Source organism: Eriocheir sinensis, chromosome 46 (genome assembly GCF_024679095.1).
Source record: "Eriocheir sinensis breed Jianghai 21 chromosome 46, ASM2467909v1, whole genome shotgun sequence".
Taxonomy (NCBI): domain Eukaryota; kingdom Metazoa; phylum Arthropoda; class Malacostraca; order Decapoda; family Varunidae; genus Eriocheir; species Eriocheir sinensis.
Window position 1 is genome coordinate 462,169 of NC_066554.1, and position 24,554 is coordinate 486,722.

Here is a 24,554-nt window from a genome sequence, read left to right on the forward strand (position 1 = left end):
GTCGTAGTAGTAGTAGTATATGCTGATGACCTTTTAGCTATGTGCGGTATGCGGCGGGGAGCTGCCTCTGCTATTCACGTGCGGGAGGAGCAGAACAAAAGTGGTCTCGCTCACCGGTTTGACGCACTTCAGAGGCTTCTATTAGATGTGCCGTCCCGCCCTCCCTCCTTTCCCCTTCTCTCTTCCCATGTCTCTCCGCCTCCCAACATACATTTTTCTCCTTTTCTTTCCAATTGTAGGTGCTAAACTATTCACCATCACACCTTTTCCCCAACTTTCTTGCTGAAGTCCAATCTAAGGTTTTAAGGAGAATAAAATGCATAGGATTACCCCCCTCCCTCATTTCCTTCTCTTTAGTTCTTTCCCTAAGCTGTCCGGTATTTGAGGCTTCTATTGCCCTTTCAGTCGGCGGCCCATCGGCTTGAATTCATCTGTTTTATTCTTTTATATATGGACGTTCTTTCCCGTTACTATTAAAAGCAGTTTGTTAATATTCAACTGTAAGTTCCGGTCTCTCTCTCTCTCTCTCTCTCTCTCTCTCTCTCTCTCTCTCTCTCTCTCTCTCTCTCTCTCTCTCTCTCTCTCTCTCTCTCTCTCTCTCTCTCTCTCTCTCTCTCTGCACCTTGCCAAGAGCACCAGCCTGGGAGCTCCTCCATATGGTATATTATGGGTTAACACACACACACACACAAAAAAAAAAAAAAAAAAAAAAAAAAAGTGGTGTAGCGGTTGGTTAGCACGCTCGCTTCACAACCGAGGCCCCGTAAATTCCTGGATGGAGTGGAGACGGATGGGCAGTCTCCTTTAATTCGTGCCCCCTGCCCACCTAGCAGTAAATGAGTACGTGGTATCAGTCAGGGGTTATGTCACGTCCACCGGGTGTGTGTAGGTGCTTCAGCCGTACCCAAAGATTAATCACCTGAACTCCAAGCTTATTAGGGGGGGATACTTTCTGGCGATTACTAGTCCAGCAAGTAAGCAGACCACAGTGAATGACACATGGGACTGACTGTTTTAATTCTTGCACGGCGCCGAGACATCTTGGTCACATGGCGCCACACACAGGGCAACGTTAACTCAGATAAAAAAAAAAGGCACGCGGTAAATGTGTGTGTGTGTGTGTGTGTGTGTGTGTGTGTGTGTGTGTGTCCTCGGTGTCACCTCTCACTACTATATACGTACATACATACGAATACTCGAACACCCACTGAACCAGGAACAAGGAATTAAAAGCATCGCGCACTCACACTCACACAGATGTTAGAAGGGAGGGGGCTGAAGAAGGGAGAAAGAGAGATGATGCCAGGCGAAGAAGGAGCGCAAATAATAGTACGCAATGGGAGGGGAGGTAAGAAAGGGGTTACGTAGCTGGTAAAGGAGGCAGGGAGGGTGGCAGCTTGGGAGGCGTGCCTGTCAGAGAGGGAGGTATGTGAGAATGGCAGTGCTGGGAGTGCGGTGCATTAAACTTCTAAAATTAAGAGCGTCCTTGAGGGAACACGTGCACCAAAGCGCTGCTGCCCCTCCATCACGGCAGAAAGGCTGTGTATCACACGCCGGCAGCAAAGGTTGAGACGATGACTGAACGAAAACGAGTTCAGTGACGATGAGGAGAGGGGGAAAAGAGGTGGAGGCTGAAGTTGACAAGGGGCAAAGGAGTAGAGCCTCTTAGCTACCACGGGTATAAGCCAAGTCAATTTTGTCTGTCACCCTGCAAGAAGACAGTCCACTACCTATTCAGCGAGTTAGCAAACTAGGCCAGCCCCTTACTGCTATTCAAGGGCAGCCATCAGGCAAATCTTTGTGACTCGAGAGACAGGCTCCTGGCACTTTAATTCCCTATACGTAGAGTTGATCTGTAGAGGCATCGTGCCGCCCGTCACGACGGGAAACAGATGCGTTGCCCATCTCTTCCGGTGTCCCGTTTGGGACGCACAAAGGCTGAGTAGAAACCTAAGCCTAAGATAAAGGTAACGCTGGGAGCATACGCTACAGCTGCACGTGGCGGCGGTGCTCATCTCCTTCCCATTGGCATTTTGAGCCTGATGGCTGCACGCCGACTGCCCAGGCCGGGATTCGAACCCAGACCCGACATAGTAGTTAGCTAACCACTGGACCACGGAGGCACAAAACCTAAATCTAAATCTGCCTCATAATGGACACTCGAGAAAAATGGTGTCACGGAATCCACGCACACGCAAGGCGAGTAATGAAGGAGGCATGGGTCTCGTTCTCTAGGCACTTTGTGTGTGTGTGTGTGTGTGAAGATGAGAGAGAGAGAGAGAGAGAGAGAGAGAGAGAGAGAGAGAGAGAGAGAGAGAGAGAGAGAGAGAGAGAGAAAACTATGGTCCCTGTCATGCGAAAGCCGCCTCATCCACGCCCCGCGTCATGCACGTCCCCTTTTTTTGGTCGGCTGTTCTAGACAGGAATAATTGCCCTCATGAGCCATTCATCTTTCACATCGCGCTGAACGGACACAGCCACGAGTCTGTGCCGCCTCTTTGATCTTTACTTCTTTATTTTTCGTTACGGGTACACTCAGGAGTCCGTGCAATAACGTCCTTAACTTAATGGTGCGTGCTACTAAATGTTGCGTGCTTACCCGGGGACATTTGGAGAGAACCAGTAAACTAAAGCGGACTGCGGCCCAGAGGATAAAAATAGCACTAAATACTTTCAATACATGGCTGACGAGTATGTTTGGGGTGAGATGTGTGTCACCAACTACGGGGTAACATGTGCAAAAAGTGAGGGGGGCGAGGGCGTCGCCGGATGCAAAAGTGACGTGTGGCATAAGGACCTCCAGACGTACCCACGCCACAGAGGGGCCGGATTGTGGGGTAGAGCGTAGGCTAATACAAATTTTTCCACAGAGAATCAAACCCTCTTGTTTACAATGACTACAATTTAAAAAAAAAGTTTCCCTTTCAAACTAAGAATTTCACACATAAGACAACTAAGTTTGGTGTGATAGTTTAAGCTAATGTGTTTTATTTAGACTTTACTTCCTTCGTTAACAACCCATTACCTTTGGTAAACGAAGTCGTACACCTTCCTTCTAGATACATAAGAGGAATTAGGTATACGTGCTGGACTTGAAAAAAAATGTAAATTATAAAAAAAGGCCTATAAAATTAAAACTTTATTTTCTGAGGAAATTTGTTAACCAGAAACTGACATGACATATCTATAGCCAAAATTCAGTTTACTGAGTACTGGTAGATGATAAAAGGCCAACAGTTAACACACACACACACACACACACACACACACACACACAAACACACATTCTCTCATCAGCCAAAATAAGAGTATGGCAATAATAACTCACCCCTGAGACAAGAGCCTCAGCGTCCAAAGCTCATTACGAAACAAAGCCTCCACACGAACACAGCGACGAGAGAATGAAACGTGCGCCATAGTCCACCACGCCCTCCTCCCCCCACTCAATACCACAACCTCGACAATCCAGCAGGCACGCGTCGAGCATGTTCCTATATCCATTGAGGCAGGGAGAGACGGAGGGGGTCAAGGGGCCCAGCACATTCATCACGTCCATTTCTCTGATTGGTTCCGCCTCCTAACGTCACTCCGGTGTGTTTGCTTGTAATTGGTGGGTTCATTACTTGATGTCGAAGGTAATTGGCCGAGCCGTGACGACAAGGTGCAAGATGGCTTTGTGCTTCTTTCTTTACTATCATATGGAGTTGAAAGGAAACGAATATAATGCGAGTAGAGAAAGTAAGAATGAGTGCGGTAACAACAACAATAAATAAAATATCCCAATAAACAAAAATAATAATAATAACAATAATAATAGTAAACGATGGGAATGGAGTTAAGAAATCTCAATAAACAAGAAGAAAAGAAGAAGAAGAAGAAGAAAAAAAATAAAAAGAAAAGAAAGAAGAAAAAGAGGACCATAAATGAATCAAGCTAGGCGCAAATACAAAATTACCACACACACATATATATATATATATATATATATATATATATATATATATATATATATATATATATATATATATATATATATATATATATATATATATATATATATATATATATATATATATATATATATATATATAACTGGAAGGAATGTAGATCTGAGCCATGAGAAAACACGATTTGGGTAAAAAAAAAAACTCGGGCGGAAGGAAGGCCACAGGTGTGAGGAAGAGAAAGGCGACCTAAGTGATGGGTATGGGCACGCCCCCCACGCACACACACACACACACACACACACACACACACACACACACACACCTGCTGCCTCTCCTCACTCTCCATTTCTCTTCTTCCCAATTTAAACACACTATCGAATTTCTTACCCACCCTCCCTCCCTTCCCACGGTGCATCCCTCCGCCCTGAATTAGCACACCCCGCCGCCGCAAACGCCACGCCGGCCACGCGACCACACACTACATGAGCGTAGGAGTGGGCGAAAAAGGGAAAGAAAGAACAACAGACCACAAGAAAAGTATGCATGCAAAACAAACCATTTTAAATAAGATATCGTAACTCATTCAACCTGTGCGTAAGAAAAAACTGCTGATATATATTTTTTCGTGTTTCTTATCTTGGCGTGAACACTGGATCCATTGTGCCGTCACCAGGACACCCCTTGAGTTTTATCTTATCTGGCAATACGCAAACAAAATCTCACCGTTCTTTCGGCTACCCTTGTGGGTCGATAATCTCGGACGCTTCCGCCTCTCACATCTACTACCTCAAAAGGCTGAAAAGGAGATGAACTCGATTCACATGTCTTTTTTTCACGTTCATGGTGCTTAAGCATGGTCAGACTACCACCAGGGTCATAAAACTAGTACCCCTGGAAATCCCCACAACTCCTACGAAAGCCTTGTCAAATGTGTGTGCTTCGACGCCTAAATGTTTAACAATATGACCCTTAATGGCCTTTGTTTATGGACGCAACGCTATAGCGGGCGTTTATTTTATCCTCTTTCCACCGTTCCTCTTATTTTTGCCCTTCCGTACGTTATAATACTAAGATTAAATGTGTATGCATATTTGCTGATCATATTTGCCATGGTTTTACTTATATTAGAACATTTCTACATCGCAGGCTAGGAGACAATGCTGTACAAGGGGATCCCCTACGCTGAACCCCGCCACAACCGCACGTTTAGCCAAGCCAGACTAAAGTCAACTTCGTCAAAGCTCCACATCGACATCATAATATCCTTTGACAACACGGTAGGGACCACACATAATCCCCTCTTCCTCGACTGGCCCACTCCGCCACACAAGGAACTAAGGAACTGGAGAGCATCATAATGTAGATCTGCAGCGCGGTTTTAAGATGTGAGTTATGTCGGTCAGTAATTCCCAGAAGCGACATGTATGTATGTCTGTGTAATTCGTGATCATATTTCGGGGTCGTGAACGAGGAGCGAGAGGAGAAAAAGTCATCTGGTGGTTGTATTCTGCTCCTGTTCCTCAGTCACCCAACACCTCCTGTCAACAGCCAGACAGCTACACCACTACGCACTATATAACTAACTTCATCCCTCACCGACATAAGTACAATTTGGCCAAGTCTCTCTCTCTCTCTCTCTCTCTCTCTCTCTCTCTCTCTCTCTCTCTCTCTCTCTCTCTCTCTCTCTCTCTCTCTCTCTCTCTCTCAAGCTGTCACTCCCCCATATATTTAGCCTCTTCTCAGACTCACTCTCCCCGCGGCCCAACTAACCCCCTTTGACTATACAATAAATTCTCCTCTCCTCCCCCTCCTCCGACCTTCTCTCCTCCGCCGCCCATCTATCAAGCCTTTACACTAAGCATATTCACCCCCTGCCTCATCCTCTCCCATTCCTGCCTCTCTTACTAAGGGTCACACCTCCCCAGGCCTACCATACCCCCTCCCCCTAAGCCACTCTTTGACCCTTACCTGCTGAGGAATCATGTGAAAATTACCATGCCATTACATTAAGCGATTAGATCTGTGTGTGTGTGTGTGTGTGTGTGTGTGTGTGTGTGTGTGTGTGTGTGTGTGTGTGTGTGTGTGTCTCTCTCTCTCTCTCTCTCTCTCTCTCTCTCTCTCTCTCTCTCTCTCTCTCTCTCTCAGCGATTAAGCCGTACATTACTACTCCTACATAAGTACACACACCACTTTACACGGTAGTTTAGCGTCTGCACATGACGACACGCATGAAAACAAACATGTGGTACCAGCAGCAACAATGGTGGTTGTAGTAGTAGTAGTAGGCGGTGGCTGAACAGATAGCGAGACTGCCCCACGTTCAGGAGGACGCGAGTTCAATCCCCGACCGGTGCCACCAAGCTGGGATTTTTCAGCCGCCGCCGAGTGGCTTAAAACTACCCACATGCTGTCCAGAAGACCACCATCAACCCGGACACTAGACTCTAAGATTAAAGATGAGCTCCGGGAGGGTAGCATGAGCCAATGCAAGATGGCGCCACTATAAACACTCGCCTGCGCCAGATCGGGCTGGGCCGACCATCAGGCCCCACCGGGAAGAAGCCTTGGACCGACCATCAGGATCCACCGGGAAGAAGCCTACCGGCGCAATAGGCCAAGACGTAAAAAAATAAAAAATAAATAAAAAATAAAATAGTAGTAGTAGTAGTAGTAGTAGTAGCATAAAGTAGCAGTAGTAGTAATAATTGTTGGGGTGGAGGAGGAGGACGGGGACGAGGAGGGAGGGAAGAGAAGCTGAAACAAATGAAGATGAAAATTTAAATGCAATAAACAGTCTGGGGGGAGGTCGGAGGCGGCGGTGGAGAGAGGAGAAAGGGGAGGAAAGGGAAGGGAGAGGGAGGGAGGACAATGCGAAGAAGGAAGCAAAATGGTGGAGGCTCAAAAATATATAACGCAGACTGCAGGCGGGAAGGCAAGAAAGGGCCAAGAGGAAGGAACGGGAAGAGAGAACATGAATAATAGAGAGAGAGAGAGAGAGAGAGAGAGAGAGAGAGAGAGAGAGAGACGAAAACAAAAATATACTCCTTTTTTAAACGCCATAGTTCATTTATTCATTATCATCAGTCATCGTCATCAGTGATCATCCTTACCTTAGTCTCGGCATTCACCCTCTCTCTACTCCTCCTCTGACTTTACTTCCTCCAACTCTTCTTGCTAACCCGGCTGCCCCCCTTACTCCTTCTCATTGCTATTTACGCCTGATTTGATGTACGTCGCATTAGTCTTAAGTAACAATAATGTGGATGAACTGTCTTTTTTATCCGTTTTTCAAGATGTGGTTAATTGGTTGTCTTGTTTTTCTAAATCACTTTTTTTACGACTGAGTTTGTAATATGTCGACGTACGTAACACTGTAGAAATCCAACGGTTTTAACTTTCCCCGTCCCCAAAAAATAGAAGATGAAAGCCTCCCACTCATTATTATTAGTCATGGAGGTAATTCGAATTGGTGGAGTCGACACGGCCAGCTATTCCCATTCATTGAAGTGAAGCCGACGAACTGTCAAATTTACGGCCAAAAGATGGGGGTGGGCGAGCCTGGCCGAGCCTAACCTGACAACACCTGACACCTGGCCGTAAAAATGACAGCTCGGGCGGATTCACTTAATAGGGTTAATGTCAACTCCATGTTATCAGTCATCTCGATATTCCCCTTCTCTCTACTCCTGTAACTTCCCTTCTTCCTACTCTCGTACTTTCTTATCCTTTTATCTAGACCCGTTTTTCAAGACGTGGTTAATTAGTTTCGTTGATTTTTCATTATACCACTTTTTACGAGTGAGTTTGTAATATGTCGACTCAACGCTGTGGAAACCCAACACTTTTAACCAACTTCGTCACAAGAAAATTGAAGCAAAAAGCCAAACTAGACACATAACTTGATATACTAATACTTATACTAATAATAATAATAATAATAATAATAATAATAATAATAATAATAATAATAATAATAATAATAATAATAATATGGCGTTAGTCTTCCAAGCTGTTGAGAGCTATAAGGGCACCGCAAAGACCGAAGGAGGAGGAGGAGGAGGAGGAGGAGGAGGAAGTGGTGGAGGAGATAATGGAGAAAAGTTACAATAGAGAACGGAAGTTAGAGATGATGTAAGGAAGGAATGAGACGCCTGAAACCCTGGAGAGAACTGAATGGAGAGGAGGGAAAGGGAGGGGAAGAGAGGGAGGGAGAGAAGAAAGAAAGGCCGGGAGAGGCATAATGGCATTGAGTCTCCATTCCTTACTTTCTTATTCTCCTTAACTCTCTCTCTCTCTCTCTCTCTCTCTCTCTCTCTCTCTCTCTCTCTCTCTCTCTCTCTGTTGCTACGTCAAATTTTCCGTCCTCGTTGCCTCAATTTATCTCTGCAATCGTCTATTCACTTCGTTTTACATTATCCTTGCGATTTATTGCTACACTTTTCGGACCAATGACTTTATTCACTTTACGTACCCATATCCTATTTTGGTCGTACATACCGCTCCTCCTCCCCCTATCATCATCATCATCATCGTTATTAAGTTCCTTCTCCCCCCTCATCATCATCATCCTTGTTATTATGTTCCTCCTCCTCCTCCTCCTTCCCCCAACAGATGGAGCAACACAAAATGAGAAGACTTGCAGTTGTGTAAATCAAGTAAAATGCACCAGATGGATGAAGGAGAGGAAGTTGAAGAGGAGGAGGGGGAAACAGAGACGTGTAGGAGTGGAAGATGAGGAGGATATGATGATGATGAGGAGGAGGAGGAGGAGGAGGAGGACGAAGAGGAGGATGAGAAGGTGAAGGATACCGGACGGAAAGGAAACTGTATTGGAGAGGCAGGACAAAAGTGAATCAATGGAAGGGAGGTGTAAGGAATTAATGGGAACAAAAGGAAAAGAAAAAAAAAAACAATGACAAAACAGGATAGAGCGTTCAACACATGACGAAGAGTAAGTAAACAAAACTGTATATACGAGAAATCAGATGCTATAAAACTTGCATAAGGGAGAGAATACAAACCAGGAAGAAAAATATAAAAAAAAAACAGACGAAGATGAGACGCCAACAGTCAAGGACACAAGCACGCATGATTAAGTCAGCAACATAAATACAAACTGCCACCAAAAGGCGTAGTAGTAGTAGTAGTAGTAGTAGTATATGAAGCAATCCATATGACCAGAGTACAATATAGAAAGCAGTAGGTATGTGTAAAATTAAATTAATATAAAAGCACATAAGGCAAGCTATTTCCAATGATATATACAGAGAGTTTACAGCTGAAATCTTGCAACAGAAAATGCAGCGGAAAAGGAGAGAGAGAGATACACGAATGAATGAGTCACTTAAAAAATTGTCTCGGTATGAGGTAACCCAGATGACCACAGTATCGTACATTTTAATATGGAAATAGTATGTGTAAAACTAAATACACATACAGTACGTGATGCCACGGCCAATTTCAAAGAGCTTACAGCCAAAATCTTGCAACAGAACAATGCAGTGGAAAAGGAAAGAGATACGCGAATGATTGAGCCAGTTAAAGAAAACGTGTCTCGGTATGAGGTAATCCAATCAAGCTGGGTGAGGATCTGTGCGCTTACACCCAGAGAGTCCGGATAACCGGGGCTATGGTCGCCGAGTGATGGACGCAGCCAAAACGGAAAATAGGAGGACAGGAAAACGCTGCCTCTACAATGCATAACCCTCCAGTTGGACAAATGCTCCTCTATTTTTTGGGTGGAGAGGGCTTTCACATTAACCTGAATCGCTGGCACGAACGAGCGACCCAACAAGCCTTCCGACTAAACGAGATTTTATGGTGGATAAACAAAAATAATTGACGGGTAACGATACACCGCGCGTGCCCCTCCTCTTCCTACCCTTTTTCTCCTTCTCCTCTTCCTCTTACTACTACTAATACCGCCACCAGATTTACCACTACTCCATATATTTCTAATGCTGCTGCCTCTACTACAACTACTACTACTACTACTACAGCTCTTTTTAATTACTACTACTTACAACCATGATCACAGCCATTAACGTCACCCTCGCCACAATCATCACCAAAGCTTTCATCTGGCAATGCATAGCCGTTACAGTTCACAGAGTGCAGCTGCTACCGCCTACCCACCGACTTCCTGTAACTACATTTACATACATTCACTTGCACCAACCGTATTGCATTCACCATCACCGTCACCTACGCAACTCATCCCTGTGTGTGTGTGTGTGTGTGTGTGTGTGTGTGTGAGAGAGAGAGAGGGGGGGGGGAGTGGGGGGGAGGGGCAGACATCTGTTTCGTGTTCCCTCATGTAGCAGCAGCATGGGGACAAACTGACACACAGGACTTCCGGCGATACACTTTCAAATTGTACCTACCCCGCAACACACCACGCCGCGCACATGCATACCACCGCCATAACGCCACCACGCTCACAATTACAAATATGTCTGATTTTTTAAACGTCGGATTAGAGTGACTAGACCTTACTATTGTCAATTCCACCACAAGTGCCTTCACCGCCATCACCCTTATCAACACCACGCTAGATTATACCCCCCACACCACCCTCATTAACTCCAGGTTCCTATTAATATCCCAACCACTGCAGCTTCCGACCATCATCACCACCACCCTCATCACCATTCTTAACCCCCACCACCACCACAGCATCGCTATAGTACACCACCAAGACATACATCATTCGGTGCACCTGCCAACATAGTGCATTACGGAAGCATCGAAGAAACCTAAAAAAAGCAAGGCGGAGATGGTATGGACACGTGATGATGAGAGATGCGAGAAGTGACGAGGATGGAAGCACAGGAGAAGAGAAAAGAAAGGAGGACAGAAGTAACAAGGATGGAAGTACAGAAGAAGAGAAAGGAAAGGACAGAAGTAACGAGGATGGCAGTACAGAAGAGAAAAGAAAGAACAGAAGTAACGAGGATGGAAGTACAGGAGAAGAGAGAAAAGGGAGATGAAAAAGAAGAGTGGAAGGGGACCGTAGAAGAGGATGACTTGTGTAATGAAAGACATAAGAGACATAAACATCACTGAACAAGGGGTGCAGAAGAAGATCACAGTGGAGCAGGCTCATACACAACGGCGGTCCCATCTAATTTGGGATAAAAATGCCGAGAGGAGGAAGGAAGAAAACACCTACCAACACTTAAGTCTCCTCACATCCTTCCTCTACACCAGGGTCGCGTTCCAGGACAAACTTGTGATTTTCTTTGTTTGTTGTGTATTTGAAGATATTTAGGTCGGAATTGTAAGACTCTCGCTTCTCACATCAGCTATTTCTAAAGGTCAAAGAGGGGGTCAATCGGGTTCTAATGGGTGTTTCTTCGGGTTCACGGTACAGAAGAAGGGTCAATCTACCACCAGGGTCATCAAACTACTCCTGGAAATGCCCACAACTCCTACGAAAGCCTTGTCAAATATGTGTGCTTGGGCGGCGAAATGTTTTATAATACGACCATTATTACCCTACCACTCTGTCCCTCCATTTTTAGAGTCTATTAGATTCTGTCGTTCTTTCTCCTCTCATTCCTCTCATTTTCTCTTTCTCGGTCTCAGGTGTTTGGGGGATGCTAAACAGTCAGCTTATATGTTCGCACTCCTCCCTCTCTGCCTGTTTCGTCTCTTATAATGATAATGATGATAAAAAATAAGAAGAATAAGAATAAGAATAATTAGAAGAAAATAGGAAGAAGAGTACTCACTGGGTCGCCATTGTACAATTAAATACCTACCTAAACAACAATCGCAGGGAGAAACACATTCTTAGCATACTGCCAAGACAAGCAAATGGCCCGTGAGGGTAATGCTTAAAATATGACTGTATCGCAATAACAAAAGTATGAAGAACATTCCTCAACACACGACTAGCAGCACCGTTATCACGAAGATGAAACAAAATATGGTTAAAAGAATGAAGATTAATCCACCCTCCCACCTCCCTAATTTGTGTACCACCGCCATCCTCGCTGCCAAACAACACAAAACCATTATTCTTAACGCTAACGTTTTATCTGGTGCCGTCCTCAGCCAGCTTATCCCCAGCATGTACTGCACCTTGTCGTCGGACGTCAACAAGGAAGCGAGGAGCCAACACGGTAAAAAGTAAGTGCATCGCCAAAATATGTGGAAGTAAACACGCGCAAAAGGTGCAATCACTGAAGACAAAGGAAAAGAGACGGGAAGTTTAACCAACATACAGGAGACTTTTCACAAGATTGGGGAAAGGCGCGGCACTACTGAAGACAAACAGACGTGACAGGGAACGGCACGGGACTGTTGCAAAAGTATGACAAAGATACAGGATGAGGAGGATATGAAAAAAGAGAAAACAAACTGTATAGGAAACAAAGCAGCGCAAAACACTCGAAATACATTAAAGGTAGATAACACAAGTGAAGACTAAGAAACAATAAAATATTCTTAATTTAGAACAGAAGTATAAATAAGACTCATATCGATCAGACAAGGACTTGTTAAATCTTTCCGTAAAATCCTTCAAAATAACAAATTGGTTCGTATAAGCCGCCTATTTTGTGTGGGAAATAGTGGAATGTTCTGAAAGATGAGAATGACAGGAATATCAAGGATTAACAAATAACGGCCTGTAAGCGTATAACACGGCTGCCAATTATGTTGAGAAAAAAAAAATCCCTTCTATAAACGGGACAGAAAATGAAGAAAAAAAAAAAAGAAAAAAAAAAAAAAAAAAGAGGGACAAACAGCAGAAATCCAATCCTCAGACTTTCATAAACAACTTTGCTCACCTTACATGCATACCTGACAACCTTTGATCCTTCCTGTGCGCCTGAACGTCTGATACCAACCCAGCGCTCGCCTCGCATTCACAGCTTTTACCCGACACTCTGCATTCCTCTGCCACTCCGGCAGCGCCTTGCCGATCCCTTGCCCCCAACAGCCTGGTCTTCCTCCCAGCACCCCTCAGACCCTCCTCACTGCTTCCTCTCCTCCCAAGTCCTACTCGACTCGCTTGAAAATAACTCTTGCTTGCAATTCCAGCTTTACTCACAGTTGACACCTATTCACCCATTCACGAGCACACACACACACACACACACACACACACACACACATCTTTCATGCGGCACTATTCCGAAGGAAAAGGAATGCTCGCGTGACGGCCTCAAAATGGCATTATTTCCCTGTTGAATCTGTTTACACTTGAATGCCTGGCAGCGCCGTCCTCCTCCCTCCCACCCCTCCAACCTCTTCATCTTCCCACCTTTCAAAAGATCGTGTGGAGTGAAGTCAGATTAGGATGGTTTGGCGTTTCAATGTGTTATTTTATTTGTCTTTTTTTTATTCTTCTGATTCTGATCCACAATATTAGAGCATGTAAAGTTTTAAGTTTCACCATGCCATGTTAAACAATGTATGGACATGCGCGATCAAGTTAGTAACGAATTCAACTGGCTTTGGACTGATGTAAGCCCAAGACGATGAGATTAGAACAGGTTACGTAAATAAACAGATACACATTACATTTTAATCTGAGGTTACGTTAGGATGGGATGCATCAATCATCCACCAAGGCGTCAGATACAGTGTCCGTGCAGCGTGCATCCCGAGTTAACTATGTCATCTTTGAATACTTTTTTTTTTTTTTCTTTTTTTTCCATGCCGCCTCCAGACATACGGAGAAACGAGGGGGGATGGTCGATATCATCAGCTGGATAAACACAGGGCCAGTGAGACATCCGGGTTACCACAGTTTACCTTCCCTAGGTTTCCCCTGGTGACCCATGCATCGACCAGCCCGAAAGGGAGGATGAACAGCTGGGTGAGCTGCACGCCGATTGCCCGGGCCGGGATTCGAACCCGGGCCCGCGGAGTAGAAGCCAGACACACTGACCACTAGACCACGGAGACGGATAATAAGGGTGATGTTAGTAAGGTGTTGGTGGTAAGACAGCCGGGTTAGACACGCAGCAATGGGTTTAAGTTGGTCGTTGGATTCAACAAGGACATGGGAAGAACTGGTTCATCATCAGAGTCGTGGATGAGTTGAAGAGGTTTGGCAGTCATGTTGTGAGTGCCAATACGATAGATACATTCATTAAGGATAAGATAAATTCATGGATGGTGAGGTTAGGTGGGGTAAGTTTACAGGAGTGGTCTTGTATAGGCCTACGGCCTCTTGCAGACTCCTTGTGTTATGTTCTCTACCGGCCTCAGGTAAGCAAGCACAGGATAGAGGAAGATTTGTGTTCACATTTAATCCTCTCCCCCTCCCTATCACCACAGAAAAGCAGTTATGTGTGAACTGACACACACACACACACACACACACACACACACACACACACACACGCCGCCACCCCTGCACCTCCACGTCCACCCACACCAACATACCGCCACCACCTACGCCCTGTCACACTCCCCTCCCCACTCTCCCTTCGCAGTTCGCACCCACCCCGACCATACTTGGCACATTTCCTTTCAAAACTCCCCGTCACAACCATATAGGGCGTCCTTATATCCCTCACCTCACCCTACTTGCTCTTTATGATCCTGTGAAGCAATGTGTGAATAGATTAAAGGAAATAAACTAACTACATAGAATAACAGAACCTCCCTATCGTTTCATACCTCGCTGCCTGTTCAGTCATCCTACATACGTAACACATCCACTCCCACGTCGCTTCCTCCTCCTCATCACCATCATCATCATTCTTATGCACGATATAAACAAATCCCCCATCTCCACAATTTCCTCTTTCCATCTTCACCTTCCTTTCCCTCCCCTCTTATTTTCTTCTTGTTTAACCTTCTTATTTCCCCTTGTGAGGTTGAACGGGTCCCCTCTTCAAGGTCACGCGAGAAAATAAAATCAAGAAATAGAAGCTCTTCCCTGACAGCAAAAATGACGAAAAGTAAAAAATGTGTTAACGGTCATGATTGTTCTCCCGACGACCACTTCTACCGCTAATACTGTACGGGTATGGGGGCGGTAGTGGTGACTGGTGAGAACAACAGGGGCAGTAGTGGCAGTGAAGTGAAGAATGTAAAAATCAAAGTAAAAGCATTTGGCGATGTAACGAAAAAATAGAAGATAGAAAAGTGCAAAAGGTGGGGGGAAAAGGAGAAAGAAGAACGTAGGATGAAGAACTATAGGACAAAATTAAAGCGAAGGAAAGATGATAAAGACAAACAAAAAAGAGGAGGAAGTGATAGGCAAAGATTGGTGTAAGTGAAGGTGAGAAAAGTGGAAAAAGAGAGAATGATGAAAAACAAAAGGATGAAAGATGAAAGGTATTGAATTCATGAACGCTATGGAGGAACAAAAAAAAAACAAGGGGAAAAGGAATCAGAAGGGAAGAATGGAAGGTGAAAGATGGAAAGAAGGATGGGAGTGACACTGACCTATGGGTAAAGGAAACAAAGAAAGGCGTCACTGAACAAGAAAGGACGAGGAGAGAGGACGAGGGGAAGGGACGAGGAGAGGATGAGGGAGGTGGAAACAAAAGCTGAAGGGCAGGAAACGAGGGGTCAAGGGTCAAGGTCATGAGACAAATGGTAAGGCTTGTAGGGGGTCTTAAAGGAAAGGAAACAAAAGGTGTGGAGGGAACGAGAGAGAGAGAGAGAGAGAGAGAGAGAGAGAGAGAGAGAGAGAGAGAGAGAGAGAGGATAAAGTTAAAAAAAAGGATATGAAACATGCAGGCCGTGAAAAAAAGTGAATATAGAGCTGGGAGGAAAAGAAAAAGGGAACTGAACAAACAAAACTTGAAAGAAATAAAGAAAAATTGAGAAGGTTAAAAGTAAAAAGGAAAGAAAAGAAAAACCTTTCATTATGAAGAAAGGAAGTAAGGAAAGATGGATGGATTTCATGGAGAGATGGGAAAGAGGAAGGGAAGGGAGAAGGACAAAGAGGTAGTGAGTGGAAAGGTGGAAAGGGAGGGAAGGAAGGAAATACGAAAGGGATATGGGATGGAAGAGTGAGTGGAAGGGTGGAAAGAGAGTGAAGGACAAAAGGGAGCTAGGAAGGGAGGAAGGAAGAAAGGGTAGTAGGAAAGAGAGACGAAAGATAGGAAGACAAAGAGAGGAAGGAGATAGAAGGAAAAAGGAATAACGGAAAAAGGAAAGAAAGAGCTTTTATATACTGAAATACATCCTTACAACGAACCCAAGATGTTGCGGTTTGTAGGTCATTAACAATATGTTAAAAAATAACCCCCCCTTCTCTTTTTTTCTTTCTTTATTTTTACATCTTACATATTGTAAATGAGTACATATATGCCGATGAGCGGGCAACGGCCCGCCGCTGGGGGGAGTGTCAGGGCCACCCTGGTGGCTGGTCGGGTCACATCACACACCCTACTCCCTACAGGGGGGAGTATAGCGGTGTGCGGTCAGCGTGGAGGAGGGGCGGTCTGCACCACCTCCAGGAGTCGCGGTAGTGTCGTCTCTCTCTCTCTCTCTCTCTCTCTCTCTCTCTCTCTCTCTCTCTCTCTCTCTCCGCGCTCTGAAGCAATGCAGTTGCTAATCGCTTTCCGTCTGTTTGCCGTAATTTTTCCCAAGTGTAAGGTAAATGCATATGTTCATAATCTACTCACCACTTTTAAAAAATTTACAGTCGCCAGCCGTGTAGCTGCACTGACGATTATCCATTATTTTGCCTCAGATGTTTGCTTCGCGTGTGTTTCTTCGACTCGAGCAGCATTTTACTGCAATAACGGTTCATTGGATTCATTACATCAATTATCCGTCATTTTCCCATGAAGTATCGACCCAGCGGGACGCACCGCCGGTGGCACGGTGCAAGGGGGCCAGGTCACGGCAAAGCTGTCTGCGCCGACAAGCCCGCGGGCCCCGTGGGCGCCCGCAGTGTGTGGCGGGTGCTGGCATGCAGTTTGAAAATTGCGCAGATGTAAGCAAGGCCATCTAGATAGCCTTGATGTAAGGCTGGTGCGGGTCAACACAGGGGGCGATGTGGGCTAAAAAGGGCAGCAGCTTTCGTGAGATTAAGGGAGCGGGGCTGAAAGGTCATTTGGTTGACAGAATTTTTTTATATGATCATCGAGGGTTTAGCCGCACACGGTCGCTCATCTTGGTGACAGGGCCTGTTGCTGAGATGACATGTATACTTAATTTACACCTTGGTTAAAATTTCGTCAAAGACGAGATTGATACACCTAAAGCAGGTACTCCTAAATGTTGCGATATCAGCAGATTCTATTCGGCGGCCCATTTGTTTTATTTTAGCAGTGCTTTCGTGCCAGGAGCCTTGTAATGAAAAGATTTTCCAACTCTCATCTTATTCCCGCTGCAAAATTAGTGAATTTGTATGTATGAACCAAAGTAAGCCTGTATTTAATGTTGTTATTTTAAAGGCTGCGCCATGTTCGTGAGGCTGATGCAAATACCAAATTTGGCAATCACGACGCTCATAACCACTGTACGAATTGTATAATCACTACTGAACTTACGGAAAAGTATTAATACAGCCGTGAGTCTGCGAAGACTAAACCGTTCCAGTTATAAGAGGAAAAGGGGGGGAGAAAGTAAAAGAAAAAGGAGGAAGAGGGGGAAGAGGAGGATAAAAAGATGTAGTGGCGTTGAAGGAGGAAAAGGGAAAAAAAGTTAAAAACAGAGGAGGAGGAGAAGGACGGAGACAAGGAGGAGGAGGAGGGCGAAAACAAGAAGGACGAGGACGAGTAAGACAAGAAACATGGAAGGGCAGGCAACAAAAAACTTAGGGCTCATTACGAGGTTGCCCGCTCAAATACCTGAGAAGCTTGAAGATCGGGAGAACGACAAACACACACACACATGGCGGGTAAAGAAAATATGAAGGAAATGAGATAGAGAGATGATATATAGACAGAATAAATATACTGGGAAGTGAAAAAGACCGGACAATGACTTGGAAGGCGTCACCTCGGCCCTCTCAAGGACACATCATTGCCAGCCTCCATTCTTCGGCACATTCTCTCATCATTGCCACACACCCTTGCCTGCCTTGCCATAAACCTGTGTGTGTGTGTGTGTGTGTGTGTGTGTGTTAATCTATAGGTCATTGTTCTCTCTCTCTCTCTCTCTCTCTCTCTCTCTCTCACACACACACACACACACACCGTCCCCAGCAATAATCCAGACGTCCACGGCACCACCCATCAAGGCCCTATTCACACCACCAGCAATCCAGCCCCAGTCGGCAACAACACTCTCCCAAGGCTCAACAATCCAGAAGCTACTAGCACGTCCCCGCGACCCAGCACCACAAATCCAACACTCCACACAATAGTCCCCTTCCAGCCCCCAGCCACAAATGCAGTCACACCACTGCCTCTCCGTTCTCAGCCAGCTGCGTCCCTACAGTACACTTCTGCATCAACCTGCTTTTCTTAGCGGCGTTAGTAAAGCTACCACCAGTATCAGCCTTCTCTCCTATTGTTCACATTACGATTCCCGACATTTGTAACCCGCGACATGATAAGCTGACACTCTTCATTCAGTTCCTAAAGGCGATGGCAAGACGTGGACTCTCTAGATTACATATTGTAGCTTTGTGCATGTTTCCGGGTGGCGAGGGGCAAGGATGGGAGGGTTACTACACCGTCATACTTGCCTAACTTGCTCGCGGTTAAGCAGTCAAGGCGCGTGGACGACGATCATGTCCGGAAAATAGCAACAATTAGAAGAAATACAGCGATTACTATCAAAGCCTTTCCTTCCCTCTTCCCTCCCGAATGTATGTGGCTGTGAGGTTTCAGCCGTACCCAGAGACAAGGTTGGCACTACGGTACGGTACGGTACAGTTGAAATTTTGATAAAAAGTACGGTACGGAAATACAGTACCGGTGCGATATTTTTCCTATGTACGGTATGGTATGATATAGGTACGGAAAATTTAGCATAATTCCGAACCGTACCGTACCGTACCACAGGCTTAAAACAAGTGATCATCCTTAATATTTTTTTTTTTTTTTACTTTCTTGCCTAATAGCGCCCGGTAGGCTATATTTAGGAGGCCTGGTACATGTATAATCACTTTGTAAATGTGCCTTTTCGAATTTATTGACGTATATACCTTAATTATATATTTTTCCACAAATATTTTTTTTATGTATGTATATATATTTTCCTGACGGTACGATAGTGGTACGGAATTACGGAACGGTATTTTTACCGTACTGTACGGTACGGAAAAATAGCTGGAGGTACGGTACGAAATTACGGTTTGGTATTTTTTTCCGGTAGGGAGTACGGTTAAAAAAATCCGTACCGTACCGTACTGGGTACTAGGAAGCTGTATATAAACGGGGTTTCTCAGTCCATCCAGTCAGACTCAGGGTCGAGGGATTGGGTGGGGGGAGGGGGGGGTGACAAGTTGAAAGTCCGCCCCGGGCGGCGAAGCACCTAGCTACGCCACTCTAACCTTCCCTTTTCAATCACGTTTGCCAAAGCTTAGTCAAACAGTTGCTCACCGGGTCAATCAGCACTCGCCGGCGTCATATAGGCGGCTCACACACAATGTCAGCATTAAAGAGCAGGCAAGTCAATCAGACAGATAACACTCACCAGGTAGGGAATCAATCCAACGAACACCATCACCAATCAGGTAACCAATCCGTCTGCCTTCAATGGTCACCCAGCCAATCAAACGTCGACAGCAAGTACCCTCCCGTCAACACACCGGTTTAGGCGTATCTGCTTTCAGTCCCTCTTTTCACTCTTCTTCAAATGTTAACACGGACCTCCCTACATTCCGCCTCAAGCCCGAGGTAAGTAGAATAAACTGAAAGCTGTCAACCAGGCGAGTCCCAACACAGTCACCAGGAAGCGAACCAGATGGGTGGCCATCAGAGTGGCGTGTAGCAGGAAGAGGACAATTAAGGGAGCAGCAACATCTTGAGCCAAAATAGTGGTCCCTTTGAACCGCTGGACGTAAAAGGGGAGAGGGAAAAGGGAGGGAGAGGAAAGGAAGGAACGACAACCACGAAACGGCACAAAGTGAGGGAGGTAAAAAGGAGATGCTGCGTAAGGGCTCTGCGAAGAAAAGTAAATAGGAGCTTGATTTTTTTTCTTTATGGGGGTAGGTAACTACAAGGGACAATCCAAGCGAAAAGCAATAAAGTCACACTACATCGCTCCATTGACAATGAAAGAAGATATTGATTAAACAAATTAAAGATCAGAGAAAAAGGATTTCTAACACGGCTGGAGGTTTGGGGGGTAGGGGGAAACAGGGCAGGCACGGGTGACGGTTATACCATAGTGCCAGTGAAGCTCCCCTTCACCCCTCCTCTCCCTTTCCCCCCTCTTTTCACCCTCTCCCCTAATCTAACAACGGTTTTAAAATAACCCCCATTCCTCCCCTCCCCTCAAATCCACCGCCGCCACTCTCTACCATATTATTTTAACGCCCAATACACGTCATTTTCAGACAATGCTTGTCCAATGCTAGCCAATGATCTTCCCCAACGTTCTCCAACTCTGATTTTAGTGTACTCCATCCTGTATGGCACCAGTCTTCCAGCATTTTCCAAGAATTTTGAAAAAGTGCTGAGAAAAGTTCGATATAGTTAAAAATAAGTTTTTATTTTGGTAAAAATATTCTTTCCTTCTGAACTAATTTACAAATCGAACTTGAATCTAACTAGATAAATTCACACTATCGCTCCACATGGTATTTAAAATTAAGAAAACAGTTAAAGATTAATGTACCTGCAACCCACGCCCTCAGCCACAAGAATTGCTATAAATATATTTATATGATCATTTCATGCGGTCCACCTTATCAATGCAATACATATACATCATTTTTGCATTATGCTCTGAGATGCCACTGCTCAATGATAACCTTATAATCATTATTTATATTAGTTATCAGCACACCTATGGAACACTGACCTGCTATGTATATCCACATTATTTAAAGAAAGTTGGTTTGGCAGTGTTTATTTCAAGACTAAAGTGAAATATGCAGAATATGTAAACAGATATAATAAAATACTTCGGTTACCATCACTGTCGAGTTCAGACGTTACTACAATTCACGTGCATGGGAAGCGACGGTTTGCAGTAGTAAACTTGGCAGTGAAAGTGATATATAATCCAACTAATCTTATTTACATTCGTTACAACATGAACATGAAATATTTAATATAGATCAGGGTTCACTTCCAATTGTATAGCTGCTGCCCCAGACCAAACTCGCAGAGGCTGCAGACGGGCTGCCTCCCCGTGTTAAACTTGCGCGCTACCAACATGACGGAACAATGCAGTGAGTTTAACGCGCACACTTTGTTTTGAAGCAGGAAAGAGCGCCGGGAAGTACTGTATGGGGAGACGAACATGAGGAGAGATTGGTCCATGTGACGCCAAGGCCCTGTGTGACGCTACTTGCCTTGAGCAGAGGCGGCGGGCATGGCAGCCAGCAGCCCCAGCAGGGCCAAGCTGCAGCAGGCGGAGGTGAGGCCCCTCATGGCGGCGGCTCCACGCCTCCACACTATTTCAAGCCTCGCTGCCTGGTTTGGGCGGAACGCACAGCACGGCTGGCCCAGAGAACAGAGCAGCACAGAGGCAGCGTCCAGGCACAAGGGTGGGCCCTTCCCAGCCTGCCCTGCGTCCACCTGGCCTGACTCGCCTCACCTGAGTTTTATATAGCACTCGCACTCAACTTTTCGCACCCGTCTTTCACAGTCAAACAGTTACTGTTGGCAAATATCAAGAGCTTGTGAACATGTTTCATAATTAGTAATTATGAGAAAACCATGATGGGGCAACAAAATCCAGTGTGAAGAACTTGGCACTAGGGACAACAATACACCAGCCTCCGCGGCGTGTAGAGGTCAACTGGATGTGGCTGGCTGCTGCGAGCGAGGCGAGGCAGCGAGTCCCTTGGGCCGCCGCCGCGGGTTGCCGGGGGTCGCCGCCGCCGAGCCGCTCGCCGCTCCGCTAAAGCAATGGAGACAAGCAAAATTCTAGCTGCTGAAGCGCCATCTTTATACTCTCACGTTGCTATAACTTATAGATAGGCTCCATAGACAGAAGGCAAGCATTTAGTTACATTTTTTAACCGCACTTGAGCCTACATGAGTCAAAATGTCAACACAATATTAAGGCACAATAAGAGCAGTAGGCTAGGTAGTCATACTAATATTACTTAGGTATAGCATACACGTCAGCATTTTTTGAACCATCAATATTAAATAGAGTGACTTGCATATTGAAAATATCCGTTCCTAACATTCTCTGCCTATATTATAATTGAGGACATACAAAGATGGCGTAAAATATAGCTTCATAGTAAAACCTATGTCGATATCTTAGCTCATACGAAATTATTTCTGGGGCTGGAGATCTCGAATGTTTCTGTTATTTCTCTAATAAAATATTTTTGTAGCAAAATGGTTAATTATAAGCTGTATCAAAGTCAAACATAAAACAAAGAACACAGCATCGTACGCCCAACACTTCACAGAAGCTTACCTGCAGGCGTCCGCCAGCGTTGTCAGATGTGCGACAATGATCATAAAATGCAATAATTTTGCCATCAACGATGTGTGAAGATATGCATACGATATTTTCATATATGTGTTGCTTGCAAAGGTACACATTATTATGTACAGTACAGCAATAAGCATAACTCAATACTGCGAGAGCTAATAAAATTATTTTCTTAGGTTTAAAACTGTTGAGACATCTTCAGTGACACTTGTTTATATACTTACCATCTCTACATGGATAACTATATTACCATAAATTACTTACAATACATTATACAAACACTTTTTTGTGTGTGGGCACATATATACTAGCTATATTTATCATGTGGACACATATCCAACACGTCTTATTATTTACTACATACAAATTCCATGACAGTATGGTACTACGTGAAGGTGAAGTACAATATTGAGCCCAAAATCTAATTATAAGAAGTCTGGTCACTTCCCGCGAAAATATCGTCGGATTCACACAATGACGTCACTTTGCCTTCAAATGCGTTACGTGGGACCGACTGAGTCAGTCTGCAACGAGACGGTGCTGGGCGCACAACCTTCATTCAATCCCTGTCCTGCACGACAGGTTCCCCTCTGTAAGTCAACAACTGTAAACCTGGCTGAATTCTTCAGTATGGGTATCACTCTATAACATTTTGGCGCTAATTTGATAATCAAAGATGTCAAAGTCTCACTGTTACTCTTATTTAACCTGACACTCACTTTCATATCGTACTCCATGCATGCTATTAGCCTGTCACTCTGCATCAACTTAACAAGTTGTGATGTAGCCACATAAATGGTAATTATTCCATTAATAGCATGTAAACAGGAGGTCTACAATAAAGATTCTGACATGAAAATAAAAGTTTATGTTTCATTGCTGAATTATTTGATTAATGCCAAATTGCATTGTAATGTGTAAGATGCTTACTTCATTTATCTCACTCCTGTCTACTCCTTTCCTCAGTTATTGAAAATCACTAAGTAATATACTTCAGTACAAATATATATATATATATATATATATATATATATATATATATATATATATATATATATATATATATATATATATATATATATATATAATGATTATATTACACAGTAATTTACTAATATAGTACTGTAAATTGGCCAGCCCCCTCACCAGCATTATTAACTAAGTAATTAAACTATAAGAACAAGAAGAATAGAGAGAAAAAATAATATTTCAATCTTACTACTTATATGATTTTTTTTTTTTAAATAAGTTAATAGTAGAAAAATTGTATGACTGAAAAGGTAGTATACAGTGGACAAATAGCTTCGGTTTACGAACATTTCAGTGTAACGAACGGCCTTCAGGGACGAATTATATTCGTGAACTGAGGTTCCACTGAATATATATATATATATATATATATATATATATATATATATATATATATATATATATATATATATATATATATACACACACACACACAATCAGAAGAAAACTAAGGGGACAGAAGGACAATCATAAGATCAAAATTAAGCTTAGTGTAAGCTCTTTATATATAGAAGACAGTGCAGTGAATGAAATGGACAAAATAGCAAAGCCCGCTCATGCGCAGATCAGAATGGGACAAACCAAATCAAGGGTATGAGACTATATTATAGTTATACCGCAGATTGTGGATGTAAAGAGTAATGGACCCAGAACTGATGCCTGCGGGACTCCACTAATAACTCTTACCCAATCCGATTTAACCTCATTTACATGAACTCTGCATCCTGTCAATAAGCCACGCCCTGATCCATCTCAAAACTTTACCCTTGATTCCATGGGCTTTTATTTTATTAAAAAGTATTTGAGGGTTTCAATAGGCGCACCTAACATCACCTATAGCCGATCCGGTCCACAACTCTGCCTAGTAACCATGCAGTCCATACAAGTGTTGAAAAGCGATGGGGCGTATGTGACAATTTGGATACAGAAATATACATCATACAAATTTCCATGTCCTCACTTAATTTCAAAGAAAAAATCGAGTTGGCGTTGGGTATGGTTATGAGAATGCAAAACAATAGCTATTAATCAATTTCTCTTTGCACCAATGTTTGCTGTTTTTAAATATTTTACGCT

General features: G+C 44.2%; 1 protein-coding gene across 10 annotated transcripts in view; it reads right to left on the reverse strand.

Moving 5' to 3' along the window:
• The window catches only part of LOC126980959 (protein sidekick-like), a 180,188-nt gene extending 158,299 nt beyond the window's left edge, over positions 1-21,889 (reverse strand). For 3 of the 10 annotated variants that reach the window (XM_050831441.1, XM_050831438.1, XM_050831437.1), the window contains exon 1: positions 21,346-21,889. In XM_050831441.1, the coding sequence (XP_050687398.1) occupies positions 21,346-21,424 (79 nt within the window). In that variant the 5' untranslated portion in view covers positions 21,425-21,889. The remainder of the gene's footprint in view (positions 1-21,345) is intronic. The other 7 variants (XM_050831445.1, XM_050831443.1, XM_050831439.1 and 4 more) reach the window with 4 other exon arrangements.
• Positions 21,890-24,554: the final 2,665 nt, after the last annotated feature.